This window comes from Petaurus breviceps, unplaced genomic scaffold, assembly GCF_028583685.1.
Source record: "Petaurus breviceps papuanus isolate PSGF00001 unplaced genomic scaffold, PetGlider_PUasm1.0 173, whole genome shotgun sequence".
Classification (NCBI taxonomy): Eukaryota; Metazoa; Chordata; class Mammalia; order Diprotodontia; family Petauridae; genus Petaurus; species Petaurus breviceps.
In genome coordinates this window covers 17342493-17368829 of record NW_027185759.1, presented here as the reverse complement: position 1 = coordinate 17368829, position 26337 = coordinate 17342493, and the positions used below count along the sequence as shown (strand labels likewise).

Sequence of the window (26337 nt, the reverse complement as noted above, 5' to 3'; positions counted from 1 at the left end):
CTGATGATTAGACCATTTTCTAAAGCATTCTTGTCTAAGAAACCAGAAACTGGGGCTTTGAAGAGTTATGGCAGATGTAGAGTTGCATCCTAGGCAAGGTTCTCTGGGGAGACAGAAAAGAGAAATAATGGGGATAGTTTGTATTAGTTTAAATGGTACTGGACTGGGTAAGGGAAAAGACTTTTTGAATATAATTACCATAATCATGATGGAAGGACAATTGATCTATAGAGGAGGAAGGTAACTGCCAATAACCCTGATGAGAGAATTTGAATCTCTCTCTCTCTCTCTCTCTCTCTCTCTCTCCCTCTCCCACCACCAGCATGATTGTTACCAGTCTATAAAAGCAGAGCTATCTCAGTCTAACCTTTGCTTTCAGGAAGGAAAATACTCAGTTGATTAAAAAGTGTTTCTTCAGCACTTACTCCATTCTAGGCACTGTGCTAAGTAAGTACTGGAAATTCAAAGGGAGTTACAAATAGCCCCTGACCTCAAGGAGCCTACATTTGAATAAGGAAATTCACATATAAATTAGTAGGCACATCTAAGATACCTATGGGACAGATGAAAGGTCACCTTGGAAGGAAAGGCACCAGCAGCTGTTGGGGAAATGGGGAAGAGGGGATGGAGCAGTAAAGAACTCCTGAAGAATGTTGGATTTGAGATGAGTCTCGAAAAAAGCCAAAGGTTCTAACTGGCAACGAGGAGAAAAAGCAGTCCTGGCATGGGGGATAGCCAGTGAAAAGGGGTAGTGAGAAGGGGGAGATGAAGAGTTATTGACTTGAGCAGCAAGTCTCTGAATAGGATGGCCAGACTGGAGAGCTCATGGAGGCTGAACCTTTTCACTGGCTGACTCTTCTAGGCTGGAAGTTTTCTCTTCACCTCACTTCCACCTCTTGGCTTCTCTGGCTTCCTTCAAGGCTTAGCTCCCATCCTACTTTCCCTTAGAGATATTTCCTGCCCACCCTTCCATCCCCTACTGCTCCCTGGAGGATTATCTTTCATTTATAATGGATACATATACACACATATATGCATGTATGTATGTATACATACATATACATATGTTATGCATACAGTTGTTTACATGTTGTCTCTCTTGTTACAAAGTGAGCTCCTTGGGTGTTTTAACTTTCTCTGTATTCCCAGTGGATGGTTCAGTGCCTGGCACATAGTAAGTGCTTACTCATTGATTGGTTGAGGGGAGTAAAGTATAACGCCAGAAATGTGGCACTTTGTAAAGAGCTTTAAATGCCAAATGATTTTATTTGATTGTAGAGGTAATGGGGAGCCACTATAGTTTAGTAAGTAGGAGAGTAACCCATCAGACCTGCATTTGGGAAAATCACTTTGGCAGCTATGTGGGAGTTGGATTGGAATGAGGAGAGACTTGTGTCAAAGATATTAACCAGAAGGGCTACTGCAATCATGCGGGTAAAAAAGAAAAAAATTAGAATTAGACCTTTCTGTGGCAGAGCAGGGGAGGTAGCTCTGGGGATCCTGCATAAGTTCTTTTTATACTTGTGTTCTTCATTTGTGTGTGTGTTCTTTGGGAGAGTTCTTTGGGCTGCTCTATTTGCTCTTGGAGGTCAGAAAAAGCAACAGGAAGTCAAGGACCCAGACCTCAATGACACTGTGCCCTTGGACCAGCAACAATTACATCCTTGAGCAGTCTTTCTGAGCCTATCTTTATTTTCTCAGATATGACTGTACCAGATACTGAGGGACCTTAACAGTCATTCTATCCCAGGTTCAAGAAAACTCAAACACTGCTGTGACAGAAAATATTTTATCTCATTTCCCCCCTCAGCTCAGTTCTGGCTAACCAGAGGGGCTTCAGTTAGTGGAGACTGCAACCTAATAGACTGCCCATTAACATGGGTCAGTCTACAACATTCATTTTTATCAACTGACTGAAAGTCTAAATATTTTATTTTTACATTGCAAAAATTGTGTACCTTCCAGAGGATGTTTCCTTTCAGGATGAAATAAACAATCACTGGTGTTTAAAGATACTAGATTAATTATTTGCCTGTCTAGCATGGAACTTTTCAACAGGGATGGCAAAATCCCACAAAAACCCAAAACTAAGCTGTGGAAGCACATTATGAGATGTGTCCTGCCTCCTCATTTTTGAGATGAGACATGCAAACCAGATGGAGGTTCAGTCATTTGCTAAAGGGCACCCAGCTAGTTAAGCAGTCAGCTATCAATGAAGGATTGAGGACCTTGGTACCTTCAGCTTTGACTTAAAGTCTGCATTACATTGGGACAATTTGGAACTTGTTTCTATGCTAGTCTTACTTTATGTGAGGTAGGGAGAAGGCAGAGAGTGATAAGCACTTACTCATGTCTGCAGCTTTCTAGAAGTTCAAATTTCTAAGTATGGCTTCAGTTAGAAAAACTAAGCCTGAAGTAGCATTAGGTCCTTCTTCTGTCCCAACAGAAGACACAGGGCTCAATTCTAGTCCAATTTGCTCAGACTTACCAAAGAAAGGGCGGGACTGTTGAGAGGGGGTTAAAGGATGGATATATATTGGGTTTGTTAAATCACATCAACATTCTTTCTGGACTTTAAGATTGGGTAATTAATTTAGGAAGCATTATCTAGCAGCTAGTAAGTTCTAAGAAACTGTGCAAAGATCTAGCCTCTCCTAAGCCTGTTCACTGTTTCCTGGTATTTCAGCAATGAAGATGGATTCCTTCCTTCCTTTGAGCTAAGGAATGACCAGATGCAAATGTCATTGGATTACTGTTTAGACCTTAACCAAGTTTATGAAATCCATTCATTGCCATTGATCTCTTGATCTCTTGGTTATCAGGGTGCCACCAGTATTAGCATGAATGTCTTGCCTCCTTATTCCTTTACACAGCAGTCTATCTGGAGGGCAGTGCTGTTTTTAGGCTCTTGTAGAGTTCCAAAGGCCTATGATCTCATCAATCAGGGCATAGTTCCCAACTTTTTTTGTTCCTCCAACAACAATAAAAGCAATGGGTTGTAAACCTCCAGGGTAATTTAATATGGTACTCTTAAAGTTCTATTCATCAAGTACTATAACTAGAATGATGATTTTTTTTTGCCCCCAGAAGCTCCGAATTAAAATTTACATAATATAAGCATCATTTTAAAATTGAAATTTGGTTCTACCTATAATTATGAAAACTCAAATTATCAAATAACTACAAACATTTGTTGTGGGACATTCTATAAGAAATAAAAGAAGCAATCCGGCAAGACACCATATGCTTACTATTATCTGCAAGCTTTCATATTAAATTTCCTTATTTTACAAATATTTTAGTGAAGTAAGTTACAACTTGGAAGATGTTTAACATAGTCTAATAAGGATGTCAGACTTTTTTATTTGAACAAAAGTTTGCTACATATGACTCAAAGCTAGGCAAAAAGTCTTAAACCTGGTTCTGATTGAATTTCTATATTTCATTTTAAAACAAAAATAAGGTGAAAATATTTGCTTACACAAATGTGGTAGGAAATGGTTGGGAGAATTTTACCAGCTTTCCTGCTGAGATAGAAAAATTAATTTTTTTTTCTAATTTTAGGGACCTAATCAATCAATGAAAGTGAATAGCTAATTATAATATAAATAAAGACTTCTCTATCGGCTAACAAGTGCTATATCAAATAACAAATATACGTAAAATTCAATTGCATATATTGCTCCATATTTAAGCAGTGTTTATATATAGGGTATTCTAAAAGTCTTAGTTTAGTTTTAATCTGTTAAAACTTAAAACTGCACTAAGACTTTTGGAGTACCCTTCTAGGCTTGTATTCCTCATATTGTATGTATTCTGTGGGAGAATCGTTGGGGTTGATCTATTTGCTGTTGGAGTTCAGCAAATAAAATGAAACAACAAGCCAAGGGATCAGATATCAATGGCATAAATTAACCTTTGTTAAGGAAGAATCTCTACAGATGTGACTTTCTTCTCTCACTGGTACACTGACTACACTCTCAGAAAATTGACTGAACAATTTACCAATGTTGCTAACAAGTTCATTTGAAAGTCTGCCAGACTAAAGAATAGTAACATAAGCAAATGATAAGTTTTAATTGGAAAACAATCTTAATAGTTTAATGAGATGCAATTTAAAATTTGTTTTGCAGAGCATTTGTGATTGTCAGTGATGGTTTCAAGATGACTTGTAATGTGTGGGTCCAACAATCATGGTTTTCAAAGAGCTTGACATTTGCACTTCAAGAATGCAAATGTTTGTAACATTTTGATCATATGATTACATAGTCAATAAGTTATAATTTTAGGGTAATGAAGGAATGAGGAAGCTACTCTGTTGTAGTATATAGAAGACAATTTAAAGTAGGCATATGGATGGGTTCCCATCAGTTGGGAATTAGTTTGTGCTCCAATGTTGAACCTTGGGGGCATGGGGGGGATGGAAGATTTGGAAACAATTTGGTGACAGGTTGAGAAACTGCAAGAATACATTGTGCTTAGATAGAAGGGGTTAGAATTTTATGTAATTTTTTCATGAACACCTAAATAATTGCGTGTATGATTTTGAGTTGCTAGAGAAACAAACCTATAATGCTTCAAACATGTCTGTGCATATTAATCACAGAGAGAAAATAGATTTGTAACATAACAATATATTTGTAACAATCATTGCTTAAGGTGCCATTGAAGAATTGTTAGTGTAAACCCCTTGGACCATTGTCATTCATGATCCACTAAATTGGAAACACTGAATTAATGTACAAATGCCTCCAAAGGTACAGATTACTGTGCTCCCATGCCCACCTATCCTGTGTGACTTCTGCCTGGGTTCTCCTGTACCAGTGGCTAAGTTAATACTAAGTCAAATAGAGTCGAGTCAAGAAGCATTTGTAAAGTATTTACTATGTGTCAGGCACCATGCAACTTGCTAAGGATCCAAAGTAAGGTGAGAGAGAGTCCTTTATCTCGAGGAACTCATAGTCAAATGGTGGGACAACATGCAAACAAAATATATTCAATGTAAATGAAAGGTAATCTCAGAGGGAAGGCAGTAGTGAGCGGAGAAGGGGGATCTTAGTAAGGAACTCGTGTAAAAGATGGCATCTGACCTTTGTCTTGAAAGAATCCAGAGAAGCCAGGAGACAGAGATGAGAAAGGAGAGCATTCCAAGCATAGGGAATGGCCAGTAAAACGTGAGGAGTCGGGAGATAGAGTAAGAGGAACAGCAAAAAGGTTAGTGTCACTGCATCACAGAATACAAAGAAGCACAGGGGAAGAAGTAATGCTTAAGAAAGATAGAAATGAGTCAGGTTATGGAAGACTTCAAAAGCCAAACATGATTTTACATTTGATCTTAGAGGTAACAGAGCCACTGGGATGGACTAGGTGGCGGGGGGGGGGGGGGGATACGGCCAGACCTATGTTTGAGGAACATCTGTTTGGCAGCTGAATGAAGATTAGACTGAAGTGAGGAGAGATCTGGGGCAGAGAGATCATCCAGAAGGTTTTTGCAATAGTCCGAGTATAAGGTGATAGAGAGACTGCTTTAAGGATTCTTACAACCCCCTGTCTTTTATTCCAGGCACAGATGATAGAGTGCTAGGTCTGAAGTCAGGAAGACCTTGGTTCAAATCTCAGTCTCAGTCACATCTTAACTGTGTGACTGTGGGCAATTCACTTAACTTCTGCTTGCCTCCATTTCTTTGACAGTAGAATGGGGATAATAACAGCAGGGTTGTTGTGAGGTTCAAATGAGATATTTGTCAAGACACACTATTTGTCTGGCACACAGTAGGCACCATATACGTGCCTTTCACCTCTCTGACACCATCACTACAGAGCCAGAAGGGGTCCCCCACAAAGCTGAGGGTCAATTTGTATTTTTATTTATTCTATGGGTTACCATGAACAAAGGATTCCTCTCAGTACTGAGCTAAGCCAGCCCTTGGTTATCCAACATACTTTGTTGCTGGGACCATACTGGAGGCCTTTGTAGTGTGATGGAACCTGCCAGAGGTTATGTTGCATTAGCTGAGCTTTTTAGAACCTAGGGTCAACTGCAAGTCAGATGAGATATTGGAGAAGGACTTTGTGAAGATCCATCTTTGGCTGATGGCTGCTTTGGGGGTCTGCTGGTCTGGTTCCAGGACTGAGAAATTCAAGCCCTGATGTGACAGAAACCAGAAACTAACCGAGTAGAAACAATTTGATGCACCTTAAGAAACTGTCTAAATGAACACAGTGAATTTATTCATTTGCATAGTGCCTAGCAGATAGTGTTTAAGAAATGCTTTTTAATTAATTCATCATTTGTAATCATGAACTTTTTATTTTTAAAATGCTGAATATATTCTCCCACTTTGGGAAAAAATTTCATTACCTAAAAATGCCTACAACATATAAGTATTTTAAGATGTATTTATCAGAGGTAGAACTAGACTGAGAAAAAAATGTACACTTAAAAAAGGTTTGTCATACATTCTTCCCCTCTCTTTTGGTTCCTTTCCTTTCCTAAACCCAGTCCCCTGAGGCCTGCCCTCCTTGACATCATGCTGAGAGCACAAACACACAGCTGCCTCATTGAAACTGGCTTATCCTGCATTTTGTCCTGGACAATCTGGCAAATGCCAAAACAGGCAGTTTGCTTATATGGTTTGATCTTGGGGATTCCACAAAGGTCTCCTGACTCAAGATGGTGCCCCTTTAGCCTTTGGGCTAAAGCTAAAGTTTCTTCTATTATACATTCCTTTGGATTAAGGAATGCTACAATTCCCAGGTTGAACAGCTACTAACATTTTAATAAATGTGTTACTCAAACCCATTTCAAGAACAACTCTGAAGAATGAGAGTAGTTCAAAGCTGGGATTTTACTTAACAAAAGCAAGACAGAGCAGGGGAGTGCCCTGGGGGCACTATCAGGCAGCATGAGGGCACTGGACAGCTATAGAAAACATCTTTTTTACCCCACCTTGCATTTCTATGTTGGTATGGTGTAGCAGCAAGCACCCCAAGCACGTCCTCAGGGTTTGCAGCTACCACAGGTTCTTGGATCTGCCTTGTTAAAGGAAAGCAACTCAAAATGGGTTAACAAGCTTACTTTAATCAGTCAGACATATATCGTTTACCTTGTTCAGGGGAAAAGGTCAGCACCCTGAACCTCAAAGTATACAGGCATAATTATCAAGACAGAAACATCAAGTAGACAGATTTCCAAACTGTCCAACCATTACATCCATACCCAGTCAACATCTGGGTTTCCACATTCTGGGTTTTTCAAAGCCGGGGGACTCTCAAAAACGGCTTCCCAGAATTCAGATCAAATCACAGAACACTTCTCAAAGTGAGTCCCAAAACAAAGCTACACTTCAGGGCTTGTATAGCCTTCTCCTGGCTCAGAGAATGTAACAACCTTATTGACTCACTGGCCAATCAAGAAGTATCTACTGAAAAACAAGCCTCCCCCACCCCAGGCTTCAGGTGCACATTAGCCTAGGGGCAGGGAAGATCTTTAAAATTTACATTCTTATTACATATGGTCATACTCTCAAGTCCTATGAGATACATGAGAAGCCAGTCTCACATTAGTTCAGTTCAGCCAACATTTATTAAGCATCATGCTATGTGGAAGGCAAGAGGGAGTTGGAGATGATAGAGAGATGGTCTCAGAGTTGGAAAGACTTGGGTTCAAATCATGCCCTTTACACATACTGGCTTTGTGACCTCAGGCAAGTCACCCAACCACTAAGGTGTAGGTGACTCTTTAACAGTATAGATTACAAAGCAGTTGCCAATTTGCTGGTGAAGAGATCAAACTAATTCTGCTGGGCCTCAGAAGAAAGAGCCCGAAGCAGTGTCCAAATGTGGAAAGGGCTTCCGCAGGAGCTGAGTTGCTCATTGCTTATTGCCACCAGTATTCAAGAGAAGACTGGTTAGTCCCTTGTTCTTGATGGTAGAGGACATTCTTGATTAGGTACAACTTGAAATAGATTACCTTGCTCATTCCCTCTAACTTGATGCCATTACTCTCCTGGTTCTCCTCCTATATTCTGACTGTTCCTTCTACTTTGCTAGATGCTTACCTATCTCCTGTGTTCAAAGGTATTTCTTTCTTTTGTACCTATATTCTTTCCCTTGGTAAACTGATCTGCTCCCAAGGGTTCAGTCATCATCTCTCTCATATGAATCCCAAATCTTTGTATCCATCTCCTTGAGACAAATAATTATTAATAATCAATAATTTAGAGAGATTCAGAATTCTCCTCTTCTTCTAAAGTCCTGATTTTTAAAAGTAAAAAGTTCAATCTCCCAAAGGACATTACTAATCATGAGATTGAATTAACTCTCCTCAATCTTGGTCAGATCCCACACAACCTTACAAGGAATTTCATCTAAGATGGAGAAGCCCATTGTGTTCTACTCAAGCTTGGATGGAGACAGATCCTTTTGTCTAGATAGCCCTAAACTGTGGGTGGTCTGAGATAGTTTCTCTGTCCAAGGGTGACATGATGTCACTCTCAGCCTTTCATTTTAATATAGCCCACCTTCCATTGGGTAATACAATCAGAGTTGATCGCCACCCCTCAGGAACAGCTACTCTTTGAAGAGTATATGAACTGTGAGTTCCACCACCATTTCTTTTGTCAAAGAGAAACAGTCAAATGGCCATCCTTTTATGAATAACATGCTAGCCTTGTTAACAAAATGATTCAACTATACAGAAACTGTCTCAAAATTATTTTATTCACACCCCTGAGCTCTAGCTCTACCCCATAAAACCTGGATATTATGCTGACCCTACAAATCCAACATGTCCAAAACTGAACTCATCATCTTTCTCCCTAAAAACCTGCCCTTTGTCCCAGCTTCCCTATTTCTTTTGAGGGTTCTACCATCTCCCAAGCCACCATGCTTAGAATCCCAGAGTGGCCTTTTACTCTGACTTCTTCTTTCCCTCTTATAGTCAATTACTTCCCAAGTCTCCTATTTCTAGGCCATTTCTTGAATCTGCTTCCTTCACAAATTACCATTAAATTGAAATGTAACCATTCCATTAGAATGCAAACTCCTCAAAGGGTGGGGGGTGTTCTTTTACATTGTCTCTCCGGTTTCAGGGGAAACAAGAAATATCTGATGTTTGACAGATTCATAATTGTGTTTTCATTTGGTTGATTTTGACCACCTATTTCAGGCTCCTTGGACCTATTGTAGAAGCTTCCTCAAGATTTTCCCCTCTCTAATCTAGCTTCACAGAGCAGTTTGAATAACACTTCAAATGCAATATTCTGACTACCATTCAAAATGTTCAGTTGCACCCTACTGTCATTAGAATAAAATATAAACTCTTTATCCTGGCTTTCAAAGCCCCTTATAATGGGGCACCAGCCTACCTTTTCAGTATCATTTCACATGAGTCTCCCTCATGCTCTGTAAATTCTGTTAGGGACTGGGGGTCTCAAGGCAGAAATGAAACCATCCCTGGCCTCAAGGAACTTACATTCTAATTATTGTGGGTAATATATCTTAATATCCTAAGGTCTGACCATAGTGACTTTTTATTTGTCCAGATTTATGATTTCATCTGTGTGAAGAATTCCCATTAGAGAACCCCCTCCACTGATGGAGACTGGCAACTTACCCAAAACTTATAGTCTAAGAAAGTTCACAGACTGATCTCAGAGAAGTTGAGGGCTATTCCCATATTCTCATGGCCAATATGTATTACTGTTAGCATGTGAACCCAGACTTCTTTGACTCCAAGGCCAGTCTTTTAAAACCTGCTGTGTCTCAAGTGCTGAGAAGAGAAGGTGCAGTATACATTCTTATTGCATAGGTATTTGTTGACTAGGTTAAAATCAGGAAACCCCAAAGAGGCAGAAGTCCAGAGAACATGTGAATAGCCACTTTCTTGAGTCTACTGGAAGACAGAGTTTGTCAAGTAGAGAAATAAGGGAAAAAGAGGGACAAAGGGGGACTGCCTTGTCTTGCCCCTGAGCTGTCTCACTTCAGGGCTCAACCAACTAAGGAAAGCAGAGCTGACTGGACCCAGGAAACAGAAGTAACTAGTTTATAATGTTTTGCTCACAGTGGGTACAGATCTGCTTTGTTAGCGTGCCTTTTTTTATAGGATTTCATTGGCACCAAGACACCAACCAAATTGAACATTAGGTCTGTGTGGTAAAATGTCCCAAGCTCCATTATGATGGCCTGATTTTCTTTGGTTATGAGCAATAATTACAAAAGAGACTAATCAAGTGTTCCCCGGCTCCAAAAACAACTCAAAATTATTTGCCCTCTTTATTTTTCTACACTTATTAACTGAATCTACAGTGATTTAAATTAAATCCAGACAGGATCAATTTTTGTTGTCCTCAGAGGACTGCGGTAGGATTCTGAAAAGTTTATTTTTTGATGGTGCTTGTTTTCATTCAATAGGACCTTACAGTCCTGCCTGCAGCGCACAGGGTGGGCTGGACTTTTCAGCTATGTCTTTGCAAGGGCATTGGAGATGTCCTCCTTGTATCAGTGCTTGACACTGGTTAGATAGGAAGAGGAGGGCTCCTCAGGAATTCTTTGGCCCTCCTCTGGGAAGCTGACTTGAATTGATTTGTCCTTTCACCTCCACACCAAAGGAGACCAAAGCCATTTCATTTGAAACAGTCCAATTCCCATCAGGATATGGTCTCATTAGTAGTAATGGCCAGACCAAGTAAATCAGGGCAGCTCTGGAAGTGTGTTTTTTTCCATTTACTAGATTTCCTGGGCAGCTACTCTAGAGTGGTGAAAATAAGAGAGAAAATGCCTTGAAATGTCATTGTTCCATATTACCCTATAGTATTTATTCAAGGTTGTCATGGCCATTACAGTCTACATAGCATCCAACCAATGTCCATATTGTATTGGTGGGGATCAGGGTAGCCTCTCTCTTCTCTCATTGTCATGCCTGACATTTTTCTAGTGCTGTAAAGTTCACAAGGTGTTTTGTCAACATGCTAACATTTAGTCCTTTGGCATTTGATCATTTGGCATTTCTAACTAGTATTTTCTGCTGTCAGGGGGAAAGGGGTGTTAGATCCTGTGTGTTTGGTCTCGTTTTCCTAACTGACCAGAATATGCCAGCTAAGCAGCTAGAGGATTTATGTCCTCGCTGCTCTCAGAAGTGAGGACATTTCTCATTCAGAGAAATGGCTTACATTCAGCCAGGTCAGGTTTCAGGGATGGCCGGAAGACCTTTCGCCAAGTCAGGAGGAAGAGGAAAAGCAGAACAAAGTAGCTGAGGACCAGACCTATCATGCTCAGCCAGCTTTTAAAAACTTCCTGAGAAATAGAGAACCAAAGCAGGGAGTGGGAGATAGGATGGTATAGGAAACACCCATTGGGGTTGGGTTGGCTCCTCTTTTAACTTATTAAACCATGAGTAACTAGGATCTTTGAATCAAAACCACCATTTCCACAAAGGTTATTAACCTTGGGCAAAGTTTTGAGTGTGTGTGGGAGGGAAGTTGGGGGGGGGATAAATAGAACATACTTCTATTTAGTTGTACTGAATGTCAAATACATGACACCTTCCTCCTTCCACATTTCCCTCATACTCTGGAGCTGGTGGGGCTGACTTATACCCACTTCCTGTTTTCTGCCCTTCTCCCATTCCACCAGCTGCCAATGCCTACCTGATGGTAAGACAGGATTTCCCTTTGGGGGGAATCAATCATTCATCTCTTTCTTTCAGTGCTTTGTAGGAATGCTTCTCTTAATGGTGCAGACACACAGTAGTGGCACTTTGCTTTTGAGGATTCACGAGAGAATTAAAAAGTGTTTATTGGAGAAAAATTATCCTATGATGAAAACTCTTCACATCAATCAGCTCTTTACAAGCGTATGCAAAACTATCAACATATGTTGATAGCCAAAGTCCAGGCATCCCAACTAAGTGATGAAATTCACATAGTCCCACCTTTTCCTAAACAAGATTCCCCTGAACAATAGTTATCCAGATTTCACTTCTGGTGAGGGGTAACCCAGTACCTCTGAGGTGATCTGTTTCACTTTAGTATAGCTGTAATTGTTTAGATATTTTTCCTTACATCAAACTCAATCTGCCTCTTTACAGCTCCTGCTCTTGTCTTCTAATTCTTTCCTGTAGGATAACAATAACAATATTCACACAGTGCTTCAAGGTCTACAAAGTGCTTTACAAATATCATTTCATCCTCATAGTAACCCTAAGAATTATGTGCTATGATTATCCTCATTTTGTAGACAAAGAAACTGAGACAGACAGAGACGCTAAGTGACTTGCCCAGGGTCATACAACTAGTCCATTTCTGAGACAGGTTTAGAACTCAGGTCTTCCAGAATCCCAATCTAATGCCCCACCCAAAGCACCATGTACCTAGGAGTATAAGGCTAATCTCTCTTTTACATGACAGCCCTTCAGATGCCTGAAGGCAATTATGATGGGCTACCTGTCTTGTTTTTTCCCAGCTCAACATCGCTAATTTTTTCATCTAATCCTCCTATGAAATAGCCTCATTATACTCACCATTCTAATCACCTTTCTTGGAATTTCCCAGCTTGCCTTCATCCTTAATAAAATACAGCACTCAGAGTGCTCACAATATATTCTATGCGGGGTCTAAACAAGACAGAACATGGGAAGTGTCTTCTTATTCTGGAGATTGCTTCTCTGTTAAGAAAGTCTAAGATCTGTGACCTGGGACATATCACTCTAGGTCTCTCCAAGGTGTCATCAAGGCTCTGATCACTGCTTGTTGAATTAGATCATGAAACTACTTCCCAATCCACCCAAATGCTCTTTTATCTAGCACTTGTCTAACTCTATCTTGTCCATGAGAAAAATGTGAAATTGCCAGATGCTTTTTTGAAATCCACTTGGTTATCCTCTAATCAACCAGTACAGTAGTATGGCGTTATCAGGGAGGACTATTACTTTCAATGAGGGGGCTTGCTGACCCCTTTTTAATTATTATTACTAAGTAATATTTTTCCCAATTACATGTAAAAACTATTTTTAATATTTATTTTTTTAATTTGAGTTCCAAATTTTCTCCCTTGCTACATTCCTCCCCTCCCTAAGATGGTAAGCAATTTAATATAAGTTATATATGTGCATTCATGTAAAGCATATTTCTATATTAGTCATGTTGTGAAAGAAGAAACAGACCAAAAGAAAAAAAAACATGAAAAAATAAAGTAAAAAATAGTATGCTTTGATCTCCATTCAGACTCTATCAGTTCTTTCTCTGGATGTGGATACCATTTTCCATCATGAGTCTTTTGGGGTTGCCTTGGATCATCCTGTTGCTGAGAAGAGCTAAGTCATTCATAGTTGATCATCACACAGTGTTCTTATTACTGTGTATAATGTTCTCCTTGTTCTGCTGACTTCACTTAGCATCAGTTCATGTAAGTCTTCCCAGGTTTTTCTGAAATCTGTCTGCTCGTCACATCTTATAGCACAATAGTATTCCATCGCAATCGTATGCCACAGTTTTTTTCAGCAATTCTCCAATTGATAGGCATCCTATTACCAATTCTTAACCACCACAAAAAAAGAGCTGCTCTAGATATTTTTATACATGTAGGTCCTTTTTCCTTTTTTATCATTTCTTTGGGATATAAACATAGTAGTGGTATTGTGAGATAAAGGGAGATGCACAGTTTGGTTGCCTTTTGCTCTCCAGAATGGTTGGATCAGTTCACAACTCCACTAATAATTCATTAGTGTCCCAATTTTCCCATATCCTCTCCAACATTTGTCATTTCCCTTTTCTGTCCTATTAACCATTCTGATACATATGAGGTAGTACCTTAGAGTTCTTAAGTAGCATTTCTCTAATCAATAATGATTTAGCTGCTGAATCTTTTCAGGGATGCTCACCCAACTTTGGTGTCTACCTGTCACCAAACTCTCATCTGTGGTTCTAAGAAGCTGTGACCACATTCTGGTAAACCATTTCAGCAAGCTGAGGGTAACCAAGAGGCCTCAAACCCATTGATGAGTAGAGGGATGTCTATCCCAAGCATGTGAAGACTTCCCGGCAGAATAGATAGATGTGAACAATTTTTTTAATGGAACATGAAGGTGGTAGAAGCAGATGCTATGAAGTGCTTAGAGCTTACTCAGACATAAAAGACACCATAGTTATAGGGGTGATTAGGTGGCGCAGTGAATAGAGCATTGGCCCTGGAGTCAGGAGGACCTGAGTTCAAATCTGACCTCAGACCCTTAACACAAAAACTAGCCATGTGACCTTGGGCAAGTCACTTCACCCCAATTGCCCTCCAAAAAAGCAAAAAAAAAAAAGACACCATAGTCATTCACTACATCCTGGGCCATGATTAGTTGTCCTGACTTTTGTCCTGCCACTGAGCTTTGATGACTCAGGAAGAGAGAGTAAGGCTGATGACTTTGTGCAACTGCCTCACAAATCCAATTCATGTGGAAGTCAAGGTGTCACTCATTCATAATGTGATTGGTCTTCTTGGAAAATGTAAGATGAACAACCATTTAGCAATCTAATCTATGGCTTATTGTTCTGAACCAACATTTATGTCTGTCCTTCCTAATTGTTTATGGATGAAATTAAATGGGGATTAGCATTTCAGAAATACAAATTAGGGGCTTTGGTCCTAATTAATTTAGAGTGAATGAAAAACCCAAAGAGGATGATGGTATTTGGTCCATTGGCTTTAAACTTTCACAATAATTTCTTTAACTTTATTCCATTAACCAGTATGATTGCTAGCATTTATGTAGGTGAACCGTCAGTGGTCAAATATTCCGCTGATCCCTGGTGTTTTCAACATCAGTTAATTTCCTGGTAAGTAATAAATGAAATTAAAATAAATAGAGAAACATCTGGTGTTCCTTAAACAGATTTGAAGTGATTAGAAAATCAGAATTCCTAGACTTTGGAATCAATGTTGCTGGCAGTCCTGGCAATGTATTCTGAGACATATGGGCAGTAAGTGCATATGCCTAGATTTTCAGTGTTCTCATTGCAGAGGACTTTTAATAGAGAGTACAAGCCACCACTGGCTTTGCTTGTGGGGACAGCAGCCCCACTTAGAATAGAGCTCTTGTAGATGGAGAAGAGCACTAGCATGTAGTAGGAATAAACAGGATGCAGGGACCTAAGACCCAATAAGGAGCTCTCCATGAGGAAGCCTCTGATTCCTTGAACTTCTCCATGGGAGGCTGGTCCTGCCCAGGCTTGAGTTTCCTTTAAGGGTTTATCTCTGTTAGATCTAATGTTCGTGTATTGGTTCTTGTGACTCTCTGAGAAACTTGCATTTGCCCAGGGAAATTATCATGGATGAGTTTTTTGAATATTGAAAAATTCAAAGATGATGAGTGTCTACCCGCTTGGAGCCCCAGTGCACACTGATGTTGCAGGTTCCTGTATGTCAGGGCTTCTTAACATTTTTATTTATCATGGATCCCTTTGCCAGTCTAATGAAGCTTCAGAATCTTTTTTTCATGCATAAAGTATAGAAAATCACCAAAAAGCTAATTATGTTAAAAATCAGTACACCAATTGTAGCAGCAAGCACCCCAGCGTCCCCAGGGTCGCTGCCACCACAGGTTCTTGGATCTGCTTTGTTAAAGAAAAGCAACTCAAAATGGGTTAACAAGCTTACTTTAATCAGTCAAATATGTATCATTTACCTAGTTCAGGGGGAAAAGGTCAGCACCCCGAACTTCAGAATATACAGACAGAATTATCAAGTAGATCAAGTAGACAGTTTCCAAACTGTCCAATCATTAATTACATCCATACCAAATCAACATCTGTGTTTCAAAGCTGGGGGGACTCTCAAGAACAGCTTCCCAGAGTTTCATCTGATCAAATCACAGAACACTTCAAAGTGAGCCCCAAAACAAAGCTACACATCAGGGCTTAGATAGCCTTCTCCTGGCTCAGAGAATGTAACAACCTTATTGACTCACTGGCCAATCAAGAAGTATCTACTGAAAAACAAGCCTCCCACCCCAGGCTCTAGGTGCACTTTAGCCTAGGGGCAGGAAAGATCTTAAAAATTCACATTCCTATTACACCAATTATATTGAAATTTATTATGTGGAAATACAGTAGGCAAAATATTTTTCACCCAACAGTTCCAGCCTCTTCCCAGATCTCTAACCGGATCTCTAACAATATGGCAGCCTCTCTCTTTTTTAATTTATAATCAGGCACAAGACATACATAATAATGGAAGGAGAGTTGATTGAAAAGTAAACAACAATAATAACAATAATCGTTAATGATTAAATTTTAATATTTGCAAAGTACTTTATGTATGTTATCTCATTTAATACTCATGACCCAGTGGGGTAGGTGCAGTTATTTTCTCATATGGGAGTGAAAAACTTTGGGGAAAAAGGAAGTCATATGTTACATGAGACTTATACTAAGTAATGTATGTGTAGCTTTACTCCTACACACAAAATGGCGGAAGGAGGCTTTGAGAGACCATTCTATTGCCTTATGATTCACTTGGAGTTCATCGAAATTTATTTTTCTGATTTATTCACCCCTAAAAGTAACAAAATGGCGCCTATACCAAGCTTGGTGTCCTGTTTAGCAAGTTGGAAACAATGTCATAGTTGTGATCCAGTTGTGACAAATAGTGCTAGTTTCTTTTTTTTAATGGTCTTTTTGTAGCAAAAAGGAAGGTACTTTATAGCTACAGCCACAAATCTAATACAAAATCTAATCTTTCTTCTCATACAGTCTGTAAAGGGGATAAATGGGGTAAATCACCAAGAGCTGTCCACGTGTGGCTAACTTGAAACTTTAATAGCTAGGCTGCTAGAATATGTTTGTTATAAAGAGGCAAAAAAAAAGCACAGTTTTTTAAAAAAGAAGATTCAGTCATGGTTCAGCTATTCCTCATAAGCAGGTCTTCTTCCTACCTCCATCCGCCCCCCATATAATAAACAGCTATTTCATCAATATCTCCTGAAGGATCTTGACAGGAGGTTCTAGAACTCTGACAATTTGCTTATGTCTGCTCTATGAACACTCCACAGTCCACAAAGAGATATTCCATATTACAGACTGAGTTCTTCATGTTCTTTAAATTTTTTTCAACCCTAAAGTCCTTACTGGGCTGAATAGAATCAGCCAAACAACAAACATTCATTAGGCACTTGCTATGTTTCAGGCACTGTGCTAAGCATTGGGGCTACAAAGACAAAATGGAGACAGTCCCAAGAAACATATACTCTTCAACCTCTCTCATTGTTGACTACTGTCACAATGAGAGGGGAAGTATACATGGAATGGGAGTTAGAGTCTGGCTCAATACATACAGTGAATTCAGGGTCCCAGAAAGGCAACATTAGGTCTTCCTTGCCCACTCAAAATGTCCACCCTTTTGCACTCCAGCTTCCCACTTTTTCTAAAATCAATTAAAGGGGCAGCTACATGGTACAATGGAAACAGCCCCCACCCTGAAGTCAGGAGGTCCTGAGTTCAAATGTGGCTTTTGTTGTGTGGCCCTGGGGAAGTCACTTGACCACAATTATCTCCAAAAAATAAAAATAAAATCAATCAGTAGCCTAACCCTACAACTCTAAGACATTTTGGCAATATTTAGATGGTAGGTAATCTTCCAAAATCTCAAATCAGATTGTCCCTGTAAGGAGCAGGGGCTGTAAAAATGAGCTTGGAGCATAGATGAGGGAAAGAAGGTTTGGGTTTTCTCCTTTCAATCCTAAGAAACTCAGTGCTATCTATTTAGGAGGATAGAGTTTGAATTTCAGGAAGTGCTGAGATAATCATTTCCTAATTTTCTATTGCTTTAATATTAACAAAGTTAATTTTTTTTAGATGTGGTAACACGAGTGTTATCAAATAGTGTGATGAATAGGAAATTTCCCTTTGAAATCTCGGAAATTCCAGTTCTCATCCTACATTCATTCTTGAGCTCTTTCATCTTTCCAAGGTGGCTGTGTCAAGCCCATCATTGTGAACTAACACAAATATCTCCCCTGCCATCTGCAGAAGGGTGGAGTTTAATGACATAATTCTTGGCTGAGTCTCCAGAGCTGACCAGAGTCCAATGTAGCCTTAAAAGCTGCCATGTTCTCCAATTTGGACTTGAATAAAAGCAAAGGATACATCTGCTTTCATCCGTTGGTGTGTTTTTATAATTTCTACTGCATTTGTAGTTTTTAAATGATTGTTGCCCAGAAAGTATCATTTTACTGATCTTATTTAATATTATATCAGTAATATCATAAAGATAAATGACATATTCTTCTACCATTCCTCAAGAAACTGGTTTATTTTGCTGGAATCACACGATTTGAATCCAAATAATGAAAAAAGTGTGGAAGTTGTTATTTTTCTAATTTGCATGGCCCCTAATTGCTTAAGAATATGCAAATGTCATCTAACTTTAATTGAGTTCTCTTTTTTAACCAGCCAAAAGAGAAACTGTCTTTAACTAGCCTTTTGCATCTATTCCCACAAATTGAGACTTCATCAAAAGGGAGAGAACAAGGAATGCAATTTTGGGACACAAAGCTGTTCCAAAAAGCACTTTGTATAAAAGATGTGCCCTTCCAGATTGGCCCTTTCCTGGCTAAAGTGGAGGTCACCTTGTTGAGCTTATATGCTTCATCCAAGATGAAAGAATAAAGCAGTGTCTGGAAGATTGCTTTCAATGTTAGGGAAAACTGGCTTCAAATCCCTCTTCAGATATGTGGCCCTAGGCAGCCAATGAATCTCTCCATGCCCCCAGAGAGCTCCCTACAAATACAAATTACTGATCAGTAACAGCCAAACTAATGAAATTGAGAGTATGAATTTTCTTTAATTGAGAAAAATAAACAGAGCATGTCCCGAAGGACTTAGTGTCATTTTAAACTAGAAAGAGATTTTAAAAGGATTCAATATATTGAAGGTTAAAGGTACTTAATGACTTTTGGGAACCCTGTATTTTGGTAAAAGGAGTTTTCATGTGGGGAGTTACCACCCCTGATGATAGCACAGGTCTAGACACTACCACCACCACCACACACACAACAGAAACATATGATCATAGATAGAATTGAGACCCCTGAGGGTATGTAATCTAGTGCCTTAATTTTATACATGAGGAAACTGAGGCATTATGTCACTTTTGGGGGGGTAGGTTCTGTTTTATTTAGAAATTCTTTATCTCATTCATACAACCATTTTACAAAATGACACAGGACTTGCTTGCTTGGATGGTTCAAGCACATTTTTAAAAGTTATTTAAATAGGCAATTATCCCAGAACTGAGGGATTCCTGAGTAGTTTGATTCTTTGCTGGCCTGCCCACTTCAATAAGGTCTGTGAGTTTTTCCTGGCAAAGGACATATACTTGAGGTTGTTATAATTTCTATGAATATCTGTACATACAAATAAATAACATATAATTCAATCTACTTCAAAGTTCAAAAGAGACTAAGAAATATGTAGAGGAAGGGGAATGACTGAAGAATGGAGGTAAATATCAGAAGGTAATAAATTTCAGAACTTAAAGAGGTTCTTGAAGGAAAGCCAAACATAATATACTGTTAAAAATTAATGTGATGATGATGATGATGGTTTCTCACATTTCTATATCACGTAAAGATTTTCAAAAAGATTTCTTCATAGTACCTTTGTAAGATCAGTGGTGCAAGTAGCATGCCCATTTTGTAGATGAGGAAACTGAGGCTTGAGTGAATTGTACAAAGTCACACAGCTACTAAGCATTGAAGTGGGATCTTACAACCTGCTTTCCTGACTCCAAGGCCAGTGCTCTTTCATACCATCATTACTTGGTAAATGGTTTACCAATTATTCCCTGATCATAATAAACTGAGTCATGGGTAAGTTTCATATTTTGCTTTTCCATAGATGCTTGTTAACAATTGTGCTTTCAAGGACTTCAGGAACTCATATATGTACCTCAGACCTAGAGGCCACCTCTTTTTTAAAAATGTCACAGATGTTGCTTGGATGAGAGACTGTCTGCATAGGAGATACAGTGGCAACCTCAGAGACAAGAAGACCCAGGCTGAGTTCTCAGACACATACTGACTGTGTGACCTGGGGCAAATCAAACTCTTGGTGCTTTAGGTAACTTTCTATTTATTGCAGAGAAGTTACAATCTACATTGGAAAAGCTCATACCCAGAGTTCTTTACACAGGTGAAATCGCAGGTCCAGAGACTCATCACGGTTGTGCCAGTTGGTGAACTCTAGGCCATGGCAAGCCATGAAACAAACAAAAATGTCAAATGATTCAGACCTGACATCCCTCTTCCATTGGGGGAGTGACTGGTGGCAGAGGTGCAGACAAGGTTGAGGTCAGCAGAGCTCAGAATGACACTATGTTAAAACCATCTGTATTCATTCATTTAACTGTCGGCACTCCAAATATGAGTTTCCTGAGTAACAACTGATGAAATGCTTTATTGGTGGAGGGACTGAACTGTACCATGCTGGACAGTCTTGCTACAAATGAAATCAGCAGAGAGAAAGAAATTGCAGAGACTCCATGGCATAGTGGCAAGACCACTGGACATGGAGTCAGGAAGCCCAGGGTTTGAATTCTGCCTTATACACTTATCAGTTGTGTGACCCTGGCAAAGTCATTTAACCTCATTGACTCTCAGTTTCTTCATCTGTGAAATGAGGAGAAACTCATATATGGCTAGGCTGGGTTGTCAGCGATGTTTTCTGAGTTTGGGTGGTTTTCAGTGACTTCCTTTTGACCAATACCTACAAATGTCTTCCTTCTAATAGAAGCATATTAGAAATCAAACTTTTGCAGTTAGCAGTGTAGTTAACAAAGTCATGGGGACTGTGTCTCTAGGTAAGTTTATTTCATAAGAAACTTCTGTGTCTGTACAATTGTTGACAATGGATGACACAATCAGTTATTTATGGGAATGGAAAAATTATATTCTACAACCTGATACCCACCTTGACTTGGATGAGGCAGGGCACCCAGGAGTTTGTTCTTGCAGATTTTAATAATATGACCCCAAGTGAGACATTCCATGCGCCACTTTTCTTCCCTTATACAGGCGGTTCCTTATTCCTAGATGCTCTTCCTCCTTACCTCTGATCCTTTTGAGATTCACCTCCTACATAAAGCCTTTCCTGATGCTCCCAATTGGTTACAGGGTGGTTTACCCCACCCCCAAATGCCTTTCCATTTACCTATATATTTTTTATTTACTTATCTGTATTTGTCGTGTTTCACCCCTAGTATAATGGAATCTCTTTGAAGGCAGGAACTGTTTAATTTTTGTCTTTGTATATCCATTGCCTAACATGAGACCAGAATGAATAGTAGGTGCCTAATTAATGCTTGTTGAATTAAGTTGATCAACAGTAATAGCATTAATAATAATAACAGTAGCTGAAATTTACATCATGCTTTAATGTTTCCAAAGTATTCTATTATAAATCATATTTTTTACCTGAAAATTATCCTGTGACACAGGTTATTCAAGAAGTTCCCCCATTGGGCAATCAAAATGAGGAAACAGAGGCTCAGAGACTTCTGTGCCATTGCAATCTCTTGACTCTCTACCTCTCTGATGGCAATTTCCCTGTTCTGTGGTTGCTTCATTCTTGTCTTGTCACTTACACTTAAGTAGACTTTAAGATTTTGTCCTCAGCCCTCTTCTCTTCTTTCTCCATATACGTATTTCTGTAGGCATGGGGATAGTAATTAGAGCGGTGATTTTACTGATATAGGAAAATCCATCTTTTCAGTGCAGATGACCACCTTCTTTGCGCCTGATAGCCTTAAAGAGAGGTCTACCATACTGAGAGCTTAGGTGGACTGGATCACACAAGTGGGGTGGATCAGAGACTTCTCTAGTGCTAGCAATCACCTGAATGCAGATAACTCCCAAATGAGTTTCTTCATCTGTGACCTCTTCCCAGAACTTCAGCAGACAGTTGGTGATGTGAGACTCAAGAGGAAGATGAGTGCTTGACAGAAAGATTTGGGGACAAAATTTCAAGGAATTGAGAAATAACTAAAGAAATAGAGGTGATGAGTGTGGGCAGTTTATTTCTAGGAGTTTGACTGTACAAGGAAGGAGAGATTTGAGATGATATTTTGAGGGGAATTCAAGGTCACAGAATTTGTAGACAGCAGGGAAAGAGTCAGAAAATAGAGATATATTGAAGATTAGATGAAAAGAAGAGAGGATTGAAGGGTCAGGCTTCTGGTGCAGATAGAATGGGATGGGATCAAGGACACAAGCAAAGTGATTGGCATTGACAAAGAAAAAAGCCATCCCTTTTTCCCAAGACCAGAGCAAATGAAAAGAGAAGGAGGTAATGTTGTATAGATTGAACATATTAGAATTGAGAAAAGATGGGTCTTGTGACAGAGGACCTTAGTATGAGATGAGATCCTTTCCTGGGGAGGAGGAGACAAGGGTGTAGGAGGTAGGGGTAGAGGTAGGGTTGGAAGTTCTCTAGAAGACATGTGATCACTAGTCAACTAAGGAATAATAAAAGGAATACTGAGACTCCAGCTGACTTTGAAGAACACAGATCTGTAGTGGCCTCAGCCTGCTTGACTGTTGAACTTCTTCCAAAGGTATTTAGCAGCATGTAAGGATGAGAAAGGTAGTGAATGGGAGGCAGAAGCCAGACTTGAGCTTTAGAAGGGAATTAACAGCCATCTGATGAAAGTTCAAAGGACACAAAGGGAGACTTGAAATTAGTTGAAAGGTTGAATTAATTACATCATGAAGGCTGTGAGGGAAAGGCAGTGAAAGTAGAACAGGACGCTGGACTGGGTAAGCAGGGAGGGTACAAATTATACCTGCTTTGGACTTCTTTGTAACCCCCACAACATCTCACAAATGCATCATAATAGTCACATCAAATATATTTGTTGTTTGATAAGTGTGTTTCCCTATACTATACAAAAGAAATATTTCAGTAAAGTTGAATGTATATATAATTTTTCCTAAGTTAAATCATGTTTCAAGTATGTTAGGGAGATTCTCTGCTCAGTCATCCTGAAATGAATCACTGTGTAAAGATTCCCTTTGTGACTGACTACCCTCTAATTTTTCTATTTTGTACCTTTGGATTTTTGTATGATGGATTCTCTTAAATAGAAGCATCAATTTCAGATGTTTGTTGAATGCCTATCAGTGCCTAGAATTGTACTAAGTATTGTAAAATATAAAACAAGAGTATAAGAAAGATAATTTCTCTGGTCTCTGACTGCTGGGAGCTTCCCATCAAGTTGGAAAAGCAAAATTCAGACTAGAAGTTAGCAAACAAGAGAGCAGAGTATATAATCAAGTTATGTGTGAAAACTCTTTTGTGTGAAATCTTATAAATATTTCAGGCAAAAAAAATAGATGGACAGAACTAGGACTTTTTTCTGAAGAAGAAAAGATTCAGGGGAATGTGTAGTAGCTGCCTTCAAACATTTGAAAAGCCATCATGTGAAAGAGAAATTAGACTTGCTTTGCTTGGCCCTCAAGGGCAGAAGGAGCAGTGGGTATGAGGAGATACATTCATTCATTCCACAAGAATTTATTCAAGTTGCAAAAAAGGGAAATTTAACCTTGACATAATGACAAATTTCATAGTAGAGCTTTCTCAAAGTAGAATGTACTGCCTCAAGAGGTGGCCAACCCCTCCCCCTACCCACACACCTGAGTGACAACCCATTAGCCTCATTGTAGAGGGAACTCCCAGTTAGCACTAGTTTGTTCTAAACAGGCTGCAGAGTCCCTTTTACCTCCCAGATTCTGTGTTTTTATAGCAGGCAGTCAGAGAAAAGATGACTCCCTGAAAGGAGGTTCCCTTAACTTTAGCAAAGCCTTGGAAGAAGGGCTGGATTTAAAGAGGGGGAAAGGTGGGAGAGAGCATGGGGAATCGGGGGTCAATATGGGCAAAGGTATGAAGGTGGGAGTTAGCTTGATCGTTGTGCACTGCATGTATGCATGTATGTGAGAGGGAAAGGAGCAATTTTAACACAACAAAAAATATACATATATACATACATATACACACATACATGAAGATTCAGAGTTATTACATTCTTCTCCAGTGTGTATAGAAAGACACTTTGTCTTTCATTCTAAAATACTCATAACATATATTTACACATATGTAGATGTATGTGTTTATACATGTATATATGTATATTAGGAAGAATCAGATCCCAAGGGGTCTAAAAATCCAGAGAAAGAGGTTTTGATTTCATGTAGTAGGACATGGAGAATGTTTATTTATTGTTAAGGGATGGGCATGATCGATCAGTTCAATAGGCATTTATGAAGCTCTCATTGTGTCCTCAGTTCAGAGCTAATAGCTACAGAGAAAATCACAAATAGTTCTACATGATGAAGGCATCATTTTTATTAGAATAAAATTTTATTGATATATTTAGTTTTTCCATCACCTTAATTTCCCCCTATATTCTTCTCCTTTCCCCTGTCAGTGAGTCATTCCTTATTCCACAGAATTGAAAGCGTTGCTTTAAGAATGTCTAACCATGACATACAAGATGTTTTGGAGGGACATGGAGGAAGAAATTGAAAGCAGCAAGGTCAGGGAACAAGCAATGTGAGATGGCTTGTAACCTGAAATGATGACTTAGCCTCCCCTTTTGACCTCATTGCTCAGTCCCCCATAAGGAATATGAGCTGTGTTGGTTCTGGGACTCTCTGAATGAACCAAATGTGGATTTCTCCCTCTTGTCCTTGGCAGGAGAGTGCGAGGACCTCTCTGGCTTACCTGGTGGACCAGCTCGCTAACATGGAACATTCCTTTCACCACCTTCTCTTGTTGGAGATTAAGAATCTCACGGACACCTTCTCTACCATCCTGGGGACTCAAAGCAGAGATATCTACCGGATGAGTAACAGTTTCACCGCCATTGCCAAGCTTCTCATTCGACACTTGGACAGTGACAAAACTCAAAGAAGGAGGTAAATGATGTCGCATTTTTGGTTCTAGGTCCATGGCCACCTTTGCCTTTGAATGGGGAACGAGCCCAACAAAAAGTACCTCGTTTAAGCACACATGCTTTGCATAAAACATCTTCCAGAAAATAGAATATATGCCTTGTGCCGCAGAACAACAATTTCTGTCCAGGGTTGCCTAGTCTACGATAAAAGCCCTGCTATCCCCCCACCCACTGTGAGGCAGATGAGACAAGCACGCCGCCTCAGCTTTATCTCCTTTGGTTAGAGAATGACTGCAGATGCTCCTTTTTCTTTTTTCACCATTATCTCAGCTGAGCATATGAAGATTTACACACTTGTTGCATTCTTCTCCAGTGTGTGTAGAAAGATACTTTAAATCTTTCATTCTAAAATACTCATAACTTGGTCAGGGATATCTTCAGGGGAAGGTCTCCCAGGGATGCAAGATTAACTTTAGGGAGGGTTATCCCTCCAGCACGTGCTCTTAGGAAGTCAAGTATGCCCCCTATGTTTTTACATAGTTTCTATGCTTCTGCTTTTCAGGGAGCTAGTTTAGAACTCACACTGCAGCCTCCCTTGGGATTGTGAGAGGGCCCATTATTAGGGAGGTCACTTGGCATTCTGTGCACAGCCCATTGGCTCATTGCTCCCTCCTGGTGACTGGCATATGTGCACCAGAGGAGAAAGATTAAGCTTCATTCATGCCTGGGTCTAATTCTCTCAGCCTCCTCTGCCAAAACCCTGCAGTTAGGAGGCCAGGAGAGAAAACCTATTGGGCCAAGTTTGTGGCATAATGCAAGAGATGGTGCCTGTAAGCTGAGAAGTGCCACTGATTCTTTACATCCCCCCAATCTATCAGGTCCACTTTAGTAACAGATGAACCTTCTCTCATTAAATAAATCCCAGGGACAATGATTTAACAGAAGTACTTCACAGGCATCCAGAGAGAAAGTCATAAGAAATGACTCTTAACAGGATACTTTTCAGGCATGGTTTTGTGTGGGCATCACAACCATCTTCTGTGCTTTAAGCCACAGGAAATCTCCCTGAGCCTTCAATTTTACTTCCTGTTCCCCACTGAAATTTGCCCTTTGAGGTAGGTGCTGCTATTGTTAGCCTTTTAAAGCTGAGAATACTGAGGGTCAGAGAGATGAAGTGACTTGCCCATAGTTAGACACTGGTAAGTTTCTCAGGTGGGATTTATACCTACATCTTTCTGACTTTAAGTCCACTGCTCTATCCTTTATACCATGTAGTCTCATCATGGGGGTAGGAAAGAAGAAAAGGAGGGAGGAAGGAAGGAAGGAAAGAAAGGGAAGGGGAAGGGAAAGGAAAGGACAGGAAAGAAAGAAAGAAAGAAAGAAAGAAAGAAAGAAAGAAAGAAAGAA

The 26337-nt window shown here is 39.7% G+C and overlaps 1 protein-coding gene across 1 annotated transcript in view; it reads left to right on the top strand.

The window, feature by feature from the left end:
- VEPH1 (ventricular zone expressed PH domain containing 1) overlaps nt 1-26337 on the top strand; it is a 196176-nt gene that overhangs the window by 54072 nt on the left and 115767 nt on the right. The window contains exon 6 of the mRNA XM_069083457.1: nt 24732-24952. Coding sequence (XP_068939558.1) covers nt 24732-24952 — 221 coding nt within the window. The remainder of the gene's footprint in view (nt 1-24731; nt 24953-26337) is intronic.